We start from the raw sequence: 17,445 nt of genomic DNA on the forward strand, positions 1-17,445 counted from the left end.
CAATTGATGAGTTTATACACTACAAGCGGACGACATACAAGCTTTCTGAAACCTCAGAACACTCAATCTTTCACACACAAAGCCAAGCTTGTCAAATTAACATCAGTGAACTCGCTGTGGTTAGGTCCCATCTTCACTCCCGGATAAGGAGAAACTGCCAAGCAATTTTCTATTTTTAGGAATTATGAGTAGATATCTAACATGATTCAAAAATATTTCAAAATGTCATCAACTTGTCTGGGAGCTGCCCGCTATAACAATATGCAGTCTGCATGACATCACTACTTGGCTTTAACCCAAGCTTTTCATCATCCTTAACCATGAGAAACGGACAGCATTTATATTACTTTTTTTATCCCCTCCGTGACCACCCTAAGTATTGAACGCTTCCCATGGCAGCCATTCACACGTACCAACAGATTCAGTCGCTCATTGATCCCCATTCATTCACACATTTAACATCCTCTTTCATCAAAGATGACCGGATACTTCTTGAATCAAAAACCTTTTGTTCGCCGCTACACGGTTGCCAGAAGACCTGCTCTCTTCAGCTACTGGCGCTCTTTCCGCCTGAACTTACATTTATGACATAACTGGCAAATTCCAACTCGTTTTTTCCACTTCCAAAAATCAAGTCAGAAATGCTAACCAAAGGTTTGGGGCATGAAAATAACCATATTGCATCTCCATCTCCTGCAGCTATATTTGACTGCTTCTATATTCGTTCCCATCAGCCTCTGCTCTGGTACCTCCTCAGCACCACGTTGTAGAAGGTAATGCAGAGATCCGAGTTGGGGGGCAGGATCTTGGTCATCTGGATCTTGACCTCTATTTCCTGGTTGTCGGTCCGCCGTTCGCTCTTCAGGAGCACCACCTGCGTACCGACGAGAGAAGTCCAGCCTCAGCGAGTGACTATTGTTCCACGAGTTGCTTTGATTCATTCATCAAGTCACATTCCCCATTAGGTCCGTGAATGATGTTTTTTGACGATTAGGTCACAAACAATTTTGTTTCTTTGCCTTTTCAGTCACAGCAAGAACATTTAAGACATCAAACGTAGCTCATGATGGACTTCTGCCATTGATGGCTTCTTTCATTTGTAGTCACTCACATCCTTCAACTTCATCGGTAGGAAGAGGATTGAGCCATCAAAAGCCACAACTTCTCCGGTGGTCGGGCGGTGAGCCTTCATCATAGCAAACCGCATCGACATTGACTCAATGTTGGGCCTAAAAACATACGACAGAAATACAGACCAGCTGTTAACGTAAAAAGAGAAGGCAACGACCTTTCCTTCAGAGTGAGTTTTATACAAAAAGTAGAATTTTGACTTTATAGCCCCCTTTGATTGTATTTGGGGACCGTTCCTGATGGATGGTGATAAAGTGAGTTGAGAGCCCTGGCACTCGCATGCCATTTTCTGTCGTGTTATATTGTTAAATCCTTGTTTTAGATGATCTCTGTCGAAGTGCACCAAAGCCATACTGGAACCAGTTATGACACTAAAACCATTCTGCTCCCAGACACATCCCCAACGTGCACATCTGCACCGTGCACACGCACATCTGCACCGTGCACACACACATCTGCACCGTGCACACACACATCAGCACCGTTCACACACACACACCCACAGCACCGTGCACACACACACAGCACCGTGCACACACACACAGCACCGTGCACACACACACAGCACCGTGCACACACACATACACACACATCAGCACATCCACACAGTGCACCTCAAACACACCTCAGTATGGCCGCTGGATTTTTTTATTTACGCGAAACTCTGAAATGTATTCCTTATACCTCCATCAGCTAATTCATATACTTACGTAAATGTAACATGGTATTGGTACACTGCCTCGTTCTTGAGGCCGATGGACACGTGGTTTGATCCTATAGTTATGGGTCGTCCTTTGGTCCCCACCTTGTTCAGTGGCTCTTTGCTGGGGAGAAGAGTAACATGGAGGAAGTGAAGTTATCAGCAATTAATCAAAGATAAGGCGTGGCAAGTTTATTAATATTGCACCTATTCCAACACAAAGAACATTCAGAGAAAAACAAAAACAAGCATTGGCACCAAGCACCAGAAACACTTTTCTAAACCAAACAGAAGGCAATATAGTGTTTATATTTCTATCCACATATAACACCCGTGAAAGTTAAGTTCCAAGTACCTTGTTTTGTCCATGGCGAGAGGCACTTTGGTCGGAGTGCCGATAGGGTGCCCTGGAGATTTTTGAGTTGGAGCCTGCATAGTTTCTATGGGTTAAAAAAACACTGAATTTTGTATTAGGCTGAAAAACCTACATAAAATACCTAACGATAACAAATGGTTACCAACCCTTTGATCATAAATGACACGCCTCCACCAATCCTTACAGGGCTGTGTGACAAATAACCCTTGACATACCGAGGCTTCGGATGCGTCATATGACGATGAATCATTTCTGTTTCCTACCTGCGGCAGGGCTGGTAGGGGGTGTCGGCAGACTGAATGTGGTGGAGGCGGCAGGACTCGGGGGGGCCTGGAGGAGAGGGGGAGCCACAGAGGGTCCCCTGCCCATGCCAAGGTAAGGCATCGCAGCCCGTCCAAGGCCCATCATCCTCGCACTGGGTGGCAGGCCTCGGCCAAGGAAGCTGAAATAGGTCATGACATTCGAGTTTCACGGACATTCCCGTTTAATTATTTTTTTACCAGTGGCCGCTGGAAACACAGACGGCTTTGTGCCTCACATTCACCCACGTCGTGGGACTGATTGGCCTGTCTACCATGCAAGGGAACGGCCAGCTCATCGGGAGCAGTTGGGGTTAAATGTCTAGCTCAGGGCAGAGCATGTGAGCGGAGCGGAGCGCCGCGCAATTCCCGCTCCCCGCTCAGGAGGATGTCCGCTCATTCGCTCTGCCGCTCAACGTTGTGCCAGGGCGCTCCGCTCAAAACCGCTCCGCGCTCATCTTAAATTTCCTGCCGCTCCGGCGAAATCACTCCACGCTCCGCTCAAATTTACTTCCCAAACTCCATCTTGCTACTCTCGCGGGCACACGAGGAGCCAGTGTTGCGGGGGGGGGGGGGGGGGTGGAAGGGTCTCACGTGACGCGATTTATCCAATCAGGTTGCTTGGATGCTCCCATTGAAACCCATTCTATTCTACGTGAACCACCTACATGTAAGCCGCTAGAAGCAGTTAAAATCGGAGCGGACTGGAGCGGAGTGAAATCCCCGCTCCGGCCTTTGAATTTAAAACCGCTCTGCGCTCCAACCCGCTCCAACCCATTTCTTCCGCTCCACGCTCCGCTCACATGCTCTGGCTCAGGGACAACTCACCACTATGAGGAGCCAGGGACCTAACCTGCACCCTTCCGTTTGCCAGACAACCCGCTCTCCCTCTGCGAGCAACTTTTGTGAAACACTAGAAGCCGGCAGTAAAACATGGTGTGTAAATAGGAAGCTCAGTGTGTGCTCAAGCACTACCAAGCAGTAAAGTAGGAGCAATAGGTTTGTAGGCGTTGTGTGCTTATCACACTTTGCAGTATGATCGGCCCTGTAAACTTGGTATTAACACCCCCATTTTTTCTAACAAAGCTCAAATGTAGTTAAGTAAATTAATTAAAACCTTTAAATAACTTTTATTAATCATTACTTCACTACTACCACCACCACCACCACAAACAGAAGAATGTGTAGTTTTATGCCTCTAAGGCTGTGCTACTACTTTCTTCTGTGTGGGCGTGTGTTGGGTCGTAATTAAACTTTAAAATTAGATATTTGTATCTACCAAAATGAAAATAAATAAACTAACCACCCAATTGCTCAAATATGCAACATATGCTAAATATGCAACCTTTTCGCCTGGCAAAAGGTCAAATCAGAACGAATTTGGCTGGTGGCAGGCATAAATTATGGGCCCTGTGTTTACGTTTATAGTATCAACAGCCAGGAGTCCTACCTGCTGACTGGAACCGTGTTGTCCTGCGGTTTCTCACCCGTCCCTGGGCTGCCTGGTGGCAACCTCATTTCTGCAGTTGGGTCTCCAGCCGCCATCAGTCCTACGAGAAATACGGATTTATAATGACAATTAATTTATATAATTAATACATTTGATTTGTAAAGCATTTTTCATAAAATAATCTCAAAGTGCTAATTAAAATCCAGTGATATAATAAATTAATAAAAAACAGTTTTTTGAAGTGCAGAGTGAGTTGAAGTGCAGAGTGAATTTGGAAAATTTAAGAACGCCTGCTTGAACAAAAAAGTTGTTCGCCCTTTTTTAAAAATGTCCAAAGACTGGGGTTTTCGCAGATGGTCAGGGAGGGAGTTCCAGATGTGAGGGGCAGAGGAGCAGAAGCCTCGGTCTCCTATGGTGTGAAGTCTTGTGCGGGGCTGATGGAGATCTGTGCTTTGGGACCGGAGGTTATGGGAGAAAAAGTGAGGTGTAAGGAGGTCTTTGAGGTATTGCGGGCCGTTGCTGTAGATGCAAAGGTGGGTGATGAGGGCGATCTTGTATTGAATTATTGTGGTTATGGGGAACAAGTGGAGGTTCTGAGGTTGGGGGTGATGTGGTCATATTTGCGGGTTTTCATCAGAGTTCGGGCAGCGCAGTTCTGAATGAATTGAAGTTTCTGAAGGTGTTTATTGGGTATACCGATGAGCGAGAGAAAGTGAGGAAGGGGAGGAGTTAAGAAATGTTCTCGATATAGAAAAAGCAGGTTTTTTACAGATGTTTGGTGTGGTTTGCAAAGTTCAGTTGTGGGTCCAGCTTCACAACGAGGGTGCTAACTGTGGTTGAGAGGGGGATGTCTTGAACGGAGAAGGAGATGGTGGTTATGGGTGATGACTGGACCTGATGAGGGGTGCCAATTTGTATGGCTTCAGTTATAGAGCTGTTCAGCTGGAGGAAGTTGTGACTCATCCACGCCCTAAGTTCCTCGAGGCAGTTGAAGAGGGCTAGAGATGACGGTGAAGAGGGAGAAGATGATGATGATAAAGAGACCGGGGTGGAGCATAGGTTGGGGTCGTTTCTCAGGTACAACTGAGTGCCATCGGCATAGCAGTGAAAAGAGATGCCGTGTCGGCTGATGACAAGACCCAGTGGCAGCATGTATAAAATGAAGTTCAGGGGTCCTAGGACAGATCCTTGGGGGCACCAAAAGTGATGGGGGCTGTTGAGGACCTGGCAGATCCCAGGCTGAAGTACTCCGTCCTGTCAGTGAGGTACAAGGTGAACCAGTCAAGTGTGGAGTGACGGAGACCAATGTTGGTGTGGAGGCAAAGGGTCGTCTTAGCTCAGGAGGTAGAGCAGTCGTCTTGTAACCGAAAGGTTGCTAGTTCGATCCCCAGCTCCCCAGTGTTGATGTGTCCCTGAGCAAGACACTTAACCCTAACTGCTCCTGACGAGCTGGCTGCCTTGCATGGTTGACTCTGCCGTTGGTGTGTCAATGTGTGTATTAATCCATTTAAATTGCTTTGGATAAAAGCGTCTGATAAATGCCCTAATTGTAATCGAGGCGGCTTAGGAGGATATGGCGTGAGTGTCAAAAGGCGCTGAGAGGTCGAGGAGGAATGAGCAGGGAGGGGGATCCAAAATCAACAGAGATGAGAAGGTTATTGTTTACCCTCAACGACGCTGTCTCTTTACTATGGGCAGTGCGGAAACCAGATTAGAATGTTTCAAACAGTGAACTACATAGTTGTTCCTGTAGCTGTGCAGCAAACAGCTTTTTCCAGCACCTTGGACAGGAATGGCAGATGGGGCCGGAACCTCGGCCCAGACTGCCAGGAGAGGCAGTCTGGTTTGAGGTTCGGTTTTTTCAGAAGAACAGTTTTGAGTGAGGGTGGGACAAGGCCAGAGTTTAACGAGTGTTATGTTATTTGTGTGATGAGAGGGCTTATGGCAGACAGGTTAGATTTGATGAGTGTTGTAGGGAGGGGGTCCCGGGGGGAGGTGGAATCTTTTTGATGAGCCCATCAACTTCGATCTGTGTGACTATAGCGAAAGTGCTGAAAAGGGCTGGTTGTGGGCAGGCAGATAACAAAGATGGAGCTGGGGAGCCTGAGAGATCGGTTGGAATTGATCTTAACTTTTAAAAATACAAGAAACCTGTTGCAGTGTTCTGCTGTGGGTTCGGTTTTTGGGATTGTGGAGATGGTTTATGGTGGAGAAAAGCTGTTTGGAATTTCCTGGACTGTTATGGATGATGTTGGAGTATTAGATGGACCGGGCATCTTTAAGTGCCGCTGCATAGGCCTTCTGGTGATGTTTGTAGGCCAGCTTGTTTTCCACCAGGCCAGATGATTTGACATGCCTCTCTTGTAGCCTGTGTTGTACTGAAGGCCTATCTGGTGTAATAAGTGTAAATGTATCATACTTATTAATAATAATTCATAAAACTAATTCTGTGTGTGTGTCGGTTATGATGGAGCCTTGTTTCATCCTGCAAACTGTCTCCTCTAAAACCACGCTAGTTTTGAGATTAGACCAACACGCACAAAATACGCAGATGGAGCTTAAGACGCCACGTGACTTCTTGAGTTTAAAACCGTGTTAAACTCTAAAATGTTTTAAACTATATAGTTTTAAACTTCAACAGACTCCCGCCCTCAAGTGAGTTAAGGTTTGTCAATTGAGTAGGTCCAGACTCTCTGTATAAATTAAATGAACTACGAGAGTCTTGTAGGACCAGGCTAGGTGAATACTAAATTTATTCAAAATTTGATCCGATATTGATATCGGAAATCAGTCCGATATCAGCCAAAAAAGTGAATATCGGATTTGATCGTTACTAAATCTAAAAAATCCGATATAAGCGCTCCGACATAAGCTGTCCATTTACCGCTCCAGGACTTCTATAATAGGTGACTCTGGTTTGATCACACTCCAACACAGTAGGTGGTAATGCCCCTTAATTAACGTTGGTGCCGGCCGCGGAAGAAGAGCGTCTCTGATCCAGCATGCACAGCCCACGTGATCACAACAACGACAACGTGTGTGCCTGCAGCAAGGTGTAGTGATGTCGGCTGTGTGGAAGTATTTTACCGTAAACTCGGACAAAGATGTTGCAGCTAAATGCAACATTTGTCAGGCGCAAGTGTCCCGTGGAGGGACAGAACCGGGAAGGTTCAATACAAGCAACCTCATCGCACATTTGAAAAAACACAAAAAAGAACATGAGGATTTTCGCGAGAGCAGCAAGGCGAAGCAACAAGCCTCTGGCTCGCTTCAGCAACCCACGCTGGCCGAAAGCTTTGCAAGACGTGACAAACTACCACGGGACAGCAAAAAGGCAATGGCCATAACAGAAAAGATAGCCCAGTTTATTGTGCTTGATGACCAGCCCCTGTCGGTGGTGAGTAATGTCGGGTTCAAACGCTTAATGGAGCACCTCGAACCTCGCTACATTATTCCTAGCCGCCACTACATTGTAGACAAAACTATACCCCGGAAGCACAAAGAGGTTAAAAAGTGTATTGCCGCACACGTGGAGAAGGCAAATGCTATAAGCTTCACCACCGACATCTGGAGCTCAGACCATCGTCCGCTGTCTCTGTTGAGCCTGACTGCGCACTGGGTGGACATTGACTTCACACTGCAGAGAGCAGTGTTACATGCACGTGAATTCAGGGGATCGCACACAGCTGATGCAATCACGCATGCCATGGAGGAGATGCTGCATGACTGGAAGATTGAGAAAAATAAGGTCCATGTCGTTTTAAGAGACAATGCTGCTAACATGAAAAAGGCAATGAATCAGCTAGGTGTGTCAAGCTTAGGATGTTTTGCTCACTCTTCAGCTTGTAGTCCATGAAGGGGTCTTGTCACAGCGAGCTGTAAGTGATGCACTAGCCAACGGGAGAAAAATAGTGGGCCACTTCAAACATTCCCCCAAGGCTTATTCAAGCCTTGAAGACCTGCAAATAGAGCTGAATGTCACACCAAAACGTCTCCAGCAGGATGTCCAGACACGATGGAGCAGTACAAAGTACATGATTGACAGCCTCATTCATCAAAAACGGCCACTGCATGCCTACTCATCTGAAGAAAACCACACCTTGCCAGCCATTCTAACAGCAAACCAGTGGGGGCTGTTAGAGAAGACCTCAAAGGTTCTGACCCCCTTCGAAGAGCTAACAACTCTAGTCAGTGCCGCCTCTGCTACCAAAGCCGATGTCATCCCCTCTGTCCATGCACTGGTACGGTTTCTCAGTAAGGAGAGTGAAGATGATCATGGGATCCTAACTATGAAAGCCACCCTTCTGGATGCAGTCCACAGACGTTTCAGGCATGTGGAATCCGAGCCCCTCTACACCGTGGCAACACTGCTGGATCCACGTTATAAAGACAAGGGAATTTATGTTAAATTCTTACATTTATTTAGCCTAATCTGATGTATATGAGAAAAACTGTACTGTTTACAGTGAGTTGGTTGTAGCCTATGTGACTGTGTTGTGACTGCATAAAATAAGATTACAGGTTACAGATTAGAATCACTGTTTACATTATCATGACTGTGTTTCTTTCTGTGAGCACAAATGTGTGGGGACTGGGTTTGAAAAGCTCTAAAATATACATGTTACATTATTTTATATATTTTAAATTTATGCCAGGTACTTCACAAACCCGGAAAACCTGGGACATGCAAAAGCAGCGTTAAAGGCAGCGGTATGTAAAGTAGAAGAAGAGCTGAAGACCACGCCTCCACCTGATGTGACCGAGCCAGTGGACAGGACTCCACGGATGGCGGGTGCAAGCAGCAGCCTTGGCAGCATCTTTGACGAAATACTGGAGGAGAGCAGCACAGCAGCAGGTCCGTCTGACCAGATCACCACAGGGGCAATCTGTGAAATGGAGAGCTACTTCTGTGAGGCTCCGATTGAACGGAAGAGCAACCCTTTACACTACTGGAGCCTAAACCAAGCTCGACTCCCCACCATGGCAGCAACAGCAGCTAAATTCCTCTGTGCTCCCTGCACGAGTGTGGAGAGTGAAAGGCTCTTCAGCACAGCGTCAATTATCATTGAGGAGCACAGGAGCAGGCTGACAGCACAGTAGGGCTGTCAAAATTGCTCAAAAATGACATTCGAATGTTCGTTTGGAAAAAAATCACGAATTCGAACTATTCGAATATCTGGTTGCCTATTTTACGCAGTTGCCGTCAATATGTCAATAATGCGACAAAACCATGGTTCAAATTAGTGGGAAATATATATATCATATAAACAGCCCAGTAACGTGGAGGCCTAATCATGAAAAGCCACAACTTTGTATCGCTTGCATTTCACCACCACACCTGCAAGCGCGCAAACTATAGTAATCTGAAGAAGACGCCCGCTTCTGAATGTTACAAAGTATGCTAGTGGTAACGTTCCTTGCTTTGCTTACCATTTATCGAGAAGGCCTATTAAAATCGATAAAGAAAAAAATGCATGTCGCCTACGTCTTCCACCATGCCAGCGAAAGGGCCAGCACTACGCACCGTTCGGATTCATGAAAAAAAAGCTGTCTCGGACTTTGCCGAGAACATTGCGTTATAGCAGCTTTCACCAGCCAGACTACTAGCTCCCTGAGCTCTACTTCGGATGCTTATTGAATGGCATAGCCGAGCTGGAATACCTATATCCAAGTACGGAAACCCCGAGGGGATAAAATACATTCGCTCTTCACAATACTAGTCTGTTACACTTGTACCGCGGGAGTGTTTTTTCACATTCGAATATTATGAGGGACATCGCGAACAGACAGAGGCTCATTCACAAAGCAGATAGAGGCGCTTGTACCGCGGGAGTGTTTTTTCACATTCGAATATTAATTTTCACGTTCGAATTCGCGTTTTTGGATACATTTCGAACGAATATTCGAACTTCGAATATTCGTTGACAGCCCTACAGCACAGCATGCTGAAATGCTTATCTTCTTAAAAAAAAATCTCCACATTATGCTCGGACTGCAGAAAGTGGAGAAGGAGGAGGAGGAGTAGTAAGGGTAGTCAGCACTGACTGATTATTATTTGTTTTATGTTCTTGTTATTAGAGTGATGTTTATTGTTTTTACACTCTATTCTTCAGTGAAGACTAAGAGTAATTACTACATTGTTTTGGGCACAGTCAGTCAGTGAAACTGGAGCTTTGTGAACTCTTAACTTAGAGCAGTTGGACAGTGGCCAATATTGTGTTGTTTTTGTCCCTGCCCACAGTTGTTTCCAACATATGCTGACAGTAGAAAAATAACTGAAGTGAACTTGAATTGTTTGCACTTTAAAATTTAATTTATTCTATTCAATTGTATAATGATGTTGGTAACCAGTGGTTATTTTGCACTTTAAATATAAAAAATAATAATATTTTTTTTTGTTTTTATTGGATTTGTTGAGGTAATACTCTTATGTTGAAGGTTAAAATTTATGTAACCAATTGGTTAATAATAAATGAGTCAGTTTTTCCTATACCTACTGTTGCTGACTATTGTTTTCTGTTATATCACTACAACATCAGTAACAGTAACATCACTTTATCAAGCCTTTTCTAACATTCCACACAACAAAATAAGGAATAAATATATGCATGATTTGTGCCTATATCGTATCGTATTGATATCGGTATCGGCCAATACTCAAGGCTACAATATCAGTATCGTATCGGAAGTGAAAAAGTTGTATCGGGACATCCCTAATAATAGTACAGTATAAATACAGACCCCCTGGTGGTCGTCCTCGTCCCATAAATGCTTTGGATGGTTCCAGGCCAATCCCCCGAAACATGGACACCAGAGAGGAGCCTTGATTGGTCAGGTCAATCTGGGAAGACACAGGGATGGAATGTTAATCAGTGAAAGGCATGCATCCTGGTACATTTTCCTTAATAACAACGTCAGTACTAACCGTTCTGGCTGTCACTTCTCCTTGGGCCACATTCTCAGACTTCTTCTCCGTTTTATCAAGCACCATAGGTTCAGACGGTTGTCCATGCCCAGGTTTTGGATGCAAGCCTGGCAAACTGGGCGGTTCTGCTGCGGTTCCTACCTTAGGTTCAGCTACAGGGAGCCGCATGCCTCTCGCCAGGCCGATCCCTACTCGGTCTTGAGCCGTGGGCATTCCTCTTGCAAATCCAACCAAAGGTACACTGGCGAGCATTGCTGCTCCTCGGCCAAACTGCATAGGTGATGAACCACCAGGAGTAATGAAACCTCGCCCTATACCGATACCCCCTGTGGAGAACGGTAAGCCTCCACCACGACCTGCGGCCTGTTCTTCGGGCTTGAGCACGCGTCCCATCGGCGGCAAGGGCATACTCTTCTCCCCCGGGTAGCCGGGCGTAGGCGGCTTGGTAGGGTCCATTCTTTGGTAAATTTGATGTGGATTTATGTTTGCTTTCTGTGTGACACAAACAAACTAGTTCGAAACAGAAGGCTAGTCTGATTGTATTTTATGACAGACACGTGTTACCCAACTAAAAGCTAACAAGCTAACCTTACACCAGACATAAGGTTACGCTAACGTGGTCAGTAGTCCCGTACGGATCGCTCGGTGGGCCTCTCTAGATATTGAGTGCGTTTTTCATGGCTCTAAAGTAATTAAAATTAGAAAGATAACGGTTCTGTATTTGATTGAGTTGTAGCTTCCCGGTTAAACAACGAATTTAACACAAGGCATGGTGACAAATTGCATCCGCCTTAGCAGCTCACTCTTCTTTGTAAACTTATGACTTAACTCACCTTCATATGCGTCTTTCGGCTTGGAGGAAAATTATTATAGCTGTACACTATACATCGAATTAAAAGTTGCCGTCTGCCCTCGCTCGATGGTGGCCGTAATACTGTTAAGAAACACGCTGTCACAGTGACCTTGCTTCTCAGCTAATGACTGAATGAACGTTTTTTTTTTCTAGATTAGTAAGTAAGGCATGCCTATTGGTTTGATCACCTGTCAATCTAATATGATTGCAGCATCTCGAAGAGTCGCCTTTACTACAAAAATCGCCCCCTAGTGGCTCAAGTATTACCTGCAATTACTTTAAAACCCTCAGCAGATACGAACATCTGCCATAATGTATACTGTATGTTGAGGAAATTACAAGATTGCACAATGACAGTAGCACGTCTTGTCACTTTTTGTGATGAAAATAGGTCATCCAACGCAAGTGTCTCCTGTTCAGCTTTTAATACATCTGTATTGGACCTGTTGTACTGTAATGCATATTATATTAAACAATATATCATATTATATTATATACTATTGAGAGGGGGAGGGGGAGAGTGAGACAACATGCATAATACATATTGAGATGCATGTAGGTTTAGATTCTTTGGATGTTAATGGTATTCTATTTTTATCTCATGATTATTTGCTTTACCATGCAAATACATGTGATTTTAACAGCATTGAGTTGAGAGATACAGTATAGACAGACAGACAGACAGATGGATAGAAGGCTAGAAGGATAGGTAGATGGATAGATCAATGGAGAGAGAGGAAGATAAAAAATATAGTTTGATGATAGCAGGCTATAGAGCAATAGATGGACACTGGACAGATGTACAAATCACATCACTTTGTCAAACACAATGATGATATGATCATTGTGATTAGTGTCCTATAATGTGGGTGACCAGAAATCGCCAAAACTCAGGTTTCTGGGTCTATTTCATACCACCAAAGTCGCCATCATCAAAAGTCTGATAGCTTTCTTCAAACCAACATTATCCTTCCATCTCTCTTCTACCCAAGCGAAGCCTTGCCTTCTGGATCCTAATCAGACCCTTCCTATCAGGCTGCTCCTGGGATTATAGTTTCTTCATTGGAACCATATTGAATCGAAGGAGGGAACATCGCAATCCTCAATGACCCTGCCTCTCACGACGTCACAACATGTAACCAATGGACATACATGGTGGGACACATTAAAGTTTGCATTGTAATACAAAATTGAAGAGAAAAAATTGACCTGACAATTAGTGTGTCCTTTGTCCCACAGATCTGTAGAAAAAGTAAAGAGAACCCACTAATATAGGCCCCGGTGTCGCAGGATATCTCTGTACTGCCAGTGTCCAGTCATTCCTCATGCACCTGACTGCTAATGAAGTGCAATCCAGACCTTATCGCGACCTGGGCTTATCTCCGCCAGGTGTTTCACTCTCTCACAACGGAACAATCCATCACAATCCATCTCTTTATTGCATCAAGTAAGTTCCTCAAGCGGATGCAAGGACCTAAGGGGGTAAAGGTTGGCATAAGCACACACTCTAAATGGTCACTTCCAGAGTTATGCTGTGTTTATTTATTATGCACACGATTATTATTTTTTGTTTTGTCTGTCGATGCTTTACAGTTAGGTATATGTTTGAGATCTGGGGAATTATATGGAGAGTTCAGCTGTGCTGTTTCTCCTTTTGAATAATGTGTCTTTGTCAAAATGTATCATGGTTCATACCCTCTGCATGTGGTTGGTAGACCCACAACCAAATACTGTTGCTTAGGCATCTTGTCTCTTCACTCTGCATAAATATGTTGAGATGTATTAGGATGCTCTTATTTAATTACAGAGTTTCACTGTAACTCAAAAGGCACAATTGGATGGAGACATAGTTTTAGCACGTTTGTTGCAGCCTTTTAGAACTTGACACAAACTACATTTTGCATGACTGATGTCACATTCCAGCCGCGTCAAAGCCAAAGCTTTTAATTCTTCACGCTTGCTTAATGTCTCCTGCTCTCTGACATGATCTTTTTTTGGCCGCGGCTTTGCATCCCACAAGCATCTTTTACGTTTAATACACCCATTGTACATTTAATTTAGCATTAAAAAATTGCCTCTGTATAAACCCACCGTGTGGGTAGAAAAAAACAATGATGAATCACACTTTGAAATTAAACCATCTGGCTGCATCGTATACATCCATGAGGACAGCTTATTAAATGGATAACACGGCAACAGATAATGTTTTTTGGACACTCATACACGCAGGGGCCATCCAGCGCCTTGATTTGTAAAGTGTAAAGTGTGTTCAGCTATTGGTCTTTAATCACAGACAGGCTTTGTCACTTTGTTCCGCCCCGCAGGCTGCTGTGGAACACATCTATCGTCCAGGTCCAGGATAAACAAGCACACCAATCCAAGACCCATTTGCCTTGCAGCAATTGTTTTTCCAAAATAGAAAGGCCCTTGCATGAGGGGCGTACAGAGCGCGAACTCTTTTTGGCGTCCGGTAAAAAGTCCCAGAGGACGTACAGTTATACTCTTCGTAACACATCGTTCTGTCCTTTCAATGCCTTGTCTTAAAATAGCCCTGCATCTGAAATGATTTCAGTTATCTACATCAACGCTGCTCCACAACACTGAGTATCTATTTCTAGATACATTACGCTATGCCAATTACTGCACTTTACTATAAACCGATTTCATAAAGCATGCAGAGTGTAAAATAGTAATGAAAGTTCTCCAGAGTTCTTTTGTGATCTAAGGGCAAGCTAAACTTTGGTTTTCAGGTCACTGGTTAGACACATTAGCAATTAGCCTTAGACCGGCTCCCGGCCTCGAGGTAATCACAGACATACTCCCAAAAGCATTAGGTGGGCGATTCTCCCCCTACACCTGGTTGTGACAAGAGTAATTGAGTCAGTGTTCCAGAAAATAGCCCTTTTTCTATCTTCTCCTCAGTGTCCGTTTTGTCCACTCTTTCTCAGCCTCTTTTCTCTGTTTCAGACACATTTTCTAGTAATGATCTTGGAGTCATATCATAGATGGCTGCATTTTCCAGCCTGCACAGTTTCTCGAGAACAAAGGAGAAATAATGTAATCAAAGTATCTAACCAACAAATTGCGGGAGATTTAATCGTTTCCACACAAAAGGGTAGAGACATCAAATTATGTTTCAAATGTAACCCTACAGTCCCGTTTTGCTGATAGTTATCAATATTACTAATGAGCAAGGAGGAGCAAATGTAAACCCTGCCATTCAGTGCTGATGTAACCATGGTTGCAATGAACAATCAATGAACTACAAAATGTATTTTTGCAAATTGCACCTTTTTTTCTTTCTTCATAAGGCTCCTCTGAGAATAAGTACCAATAACAAGTCTCTCCTCCTAAAAATACAAATGACTTGACTATAAACTGGTTTGATAAATCTATCGATTCTCATTGCAATATCTGTGCAAATAATAGTATTTAAAGAGCTTTCGTTTTACATCTAAACAATACCACCATGATTCGCCTACTCTTAGAGTACAAATATGTATATTTTCTTCATCCACTTATTGGCAAGTCCAACCCCTGTATGTGTGTTTCCTATGATCTCCAACACACCCTTAAGTGTATTATGTAGGTGACGTGACCTGAGTGGATAGGTCATTAGGTCAACAAAATGTATATTTGTGTTTAATGGACAGTATCTGAACTGGACTCTAAACATGGCGCCTACTGTTTAAACAGCTGCGCCCATAATAAAGATGATGCACTGCTACTATTTACTCTACTTTGACAGTTGAAATGTCAAATTATATGTCGTCTTTAATGGAATGATCTTCATTTGAAAGTGAGACCACATACATATATTAGGTACACCTTATCGTCCAATAAAAACTGGATTCATGTGTTTGAAGACCTTCCAACAATGATGCTATCGTCATTGATCGTAACAATCTTTTGGTGCATTTAGATCTTCCAGTGTATGGTTTTTAAAATATGACTCACAACTGCATCCTTTGTAGCTGAATAACATATCAAAACACATTTAGTTGCCTTGTAATACGTTTAAGATCATGTGACAAGGACTTACAAGCCCCAGATTTAAGGGGTATTAAGTAGAATCACAAGAGCTTTTCCATGGTTTACGTGAAGACTCTCCTGGAGAAAAAATGCTCCCACAGTCATTTGAGTCAAGGGTTAAGTCTTTAGGTAAAGTATTTGAATGAAGCTGCAAGTATAAGAAATTATTCATAAGCCTAAACTGTAATACATTTAGAATAAAAGCGACTGCAAAATGACAAAATGTAAAATGTACTAACATATTTTTTTTTTTGTTTACTGCTTTTCCTCACATCCAAGATAAATGACAGGATTCTATACTAGTGTGCTCTTTTTCAAATACTCCATTAACCGCCTGGGTATTTACAACAGACAATGTGTACATCACTACATATTTGATTGACCATCTAGTCTTTTGGGATAACAAATTGATTTAGCGTGCTTTTACAGGGCATGTTAAAGAAAACCACCCTATGTCTCCTTACTGCAGATGGCTCTCGGGCTTCCCAAGAAGTAGAAAATATGTTAAACTAGACACACAGCCATGAATGACGCAGATAGGACCTATCAATTTCCTTGGAGACACGGACCCATATTTATAGTTATCGGTATGAATGCCACCAAAACACAAAGAAAACATGGATTACCAAGTGGGGAATCAAACAAGGTCTCCGGAGATTTCTCTCTGTCTCACCGGTTCCTAGAGCAGTGTTGTACTGACCCTTGCTTGGTTTGGCAGGAGCCCCGAGCCGTTGCATCAGACCTCCAGGAGACCGGGGGTGGGTGACGTAGCTCTCTCCACCCTGACTGCATGGTGCGATGGCTCTCTAATGTTTCTGCTGTACTTCTGTGTGTGGGGGGAGAGGAACAATATCACTGTCAGGCTGGCTGGCAGCTGGCGGCCACATCTGATGTGACAGTCATCATTAGCCAGTTGTCAGTCGGGTGGATACGGGCGACAGACTGCATCCCAGGTAACGGTTGCGGCGGGGGAAAGGCCAAGGAGACTGGGATGGGAGGTTTAGTGATTTGAACGCACTGAGGGAGGGCTTCACAAACAGAGATGGCCTTTCCAACGCTAGAGGGGAAGCATGCTCCAGCTGTTCCTGCCTTGATGAGTAAGACGTTGGTGATGATGATGGTGGTGGTTGTGAAGATGATAATGATGAGGATGATGAAGAGGATGATGAAGATGATGATGAAGATGACGAAGATGATGCAGAAGTAAAGGAGGAGGAGGACAACGACCCAACTAATCATCCATTTCCAAGGACACTGCACCCTATATGCACTCACTATTTCCCTTTGCTCCAAACATAAACTGAATGTATTTCGCCCCCCCCCCCCCCCCCCCCCCCCCTCATTTGAATAGATGTAATTGCTCCAGGATGCCACTCAATGATGGCTGTGCGCCACATTCATTGAGTGGCATCCGAGCAAGATACTGAATGGGTGAAGGTATTGTGTGGCGGGGAGTGAGACCGCTGCAGTTCTTTGCCAAATAACAAACGGCGAGTAAATGGGTCATCAGTTCAGTGGTTTTCTAGCTTTGGAAAGTTGAATCTATTTATAAACAGCTGACATATCCTTTCGATTGTGTCAGCACAATGAACATAAAACTCATATCCCCTTTCAGTTAATGAAAAAAGAGAATGCTAGGGCCCCTGGTTATTTGGTCTTACGATCATCTCCTTGGCCAA

The 17,445-nt window shown here is 44.1% G+C and overlaps 1 protein-coding gene across 2 annotated transcripts in view; it reads right to left on the reverse strand.

The window, feature by feature from the left end:
* Nucleotides 1-11,904, reverse strand: part of piwil2 (piwi-like RNA-mediated gene silencing 2) — a 30,708-nt gene extending 18,804 nt beyond the window's left edge. Inside the window, exons 1-9 of one of the 2 annotated variants that reach the window (XM_030357926.1) lie at nucleotides 11,715-11,904; nucleotides 10,882-11,338; nucleotides 10,698-10,797; nucleotides 3,957-4,056; nucleotides 2,471-2,649; nucleotides 2,187-2,271; nucleotides 1,842-1,955; nucleotides 1,112-1,229; nucleotides 750-874 (exon numbers count right to left, since the gene is read on the reverse strand). In XM_030357926.1, the coding sequence (XP_030213786.1) occupies nucleotides 750-874; nucleotides 1,112-1,229; nucleotides 1,842-1,955; nucleotides 2,187-2,271; nucleotides 2,471-2,649; nucleotides 3,957-4,056; nucleotides 10,698-10,797; nucleotides 10,882-11,337 (1,277 nt within the window). In that variant the 5' untranslated portion in view covers nucleotide 11,338; nucleotides 11,715-11,904. Of the gene's footprint in view, nucleotides 1-749; nucleotides 875-1,111; nucleotides 1,230-1,841; nucleotides 1,956-2,186; nucleotides 2,272-2,470; nucleotides 2,650-3,956; nucleotides 4,057-10,697; nucleotides 10,798-10,881; nucleotides 11,374-11,714 lie in introns of both variants that reach the window. The other variant, XM_030357925.1, reaches the window with a different exon arrangement.
* Nucleotides 11,905-17,445: the final 5,541 nt, after the last annotated feature.

Source organism: Gadus morhua, chromosome 6 (assembly GCF_902167405.1).
Source record: "Gadus morhua chromosome 6, gadMor3.0, whole genome shotgun sequence".
NCBI classification, from domain to species: Eukaryota; Metazoa; Chordata; class Actinopteri; order Gadiformes; family Gadidae; genus Gadus; species Gadus morhua.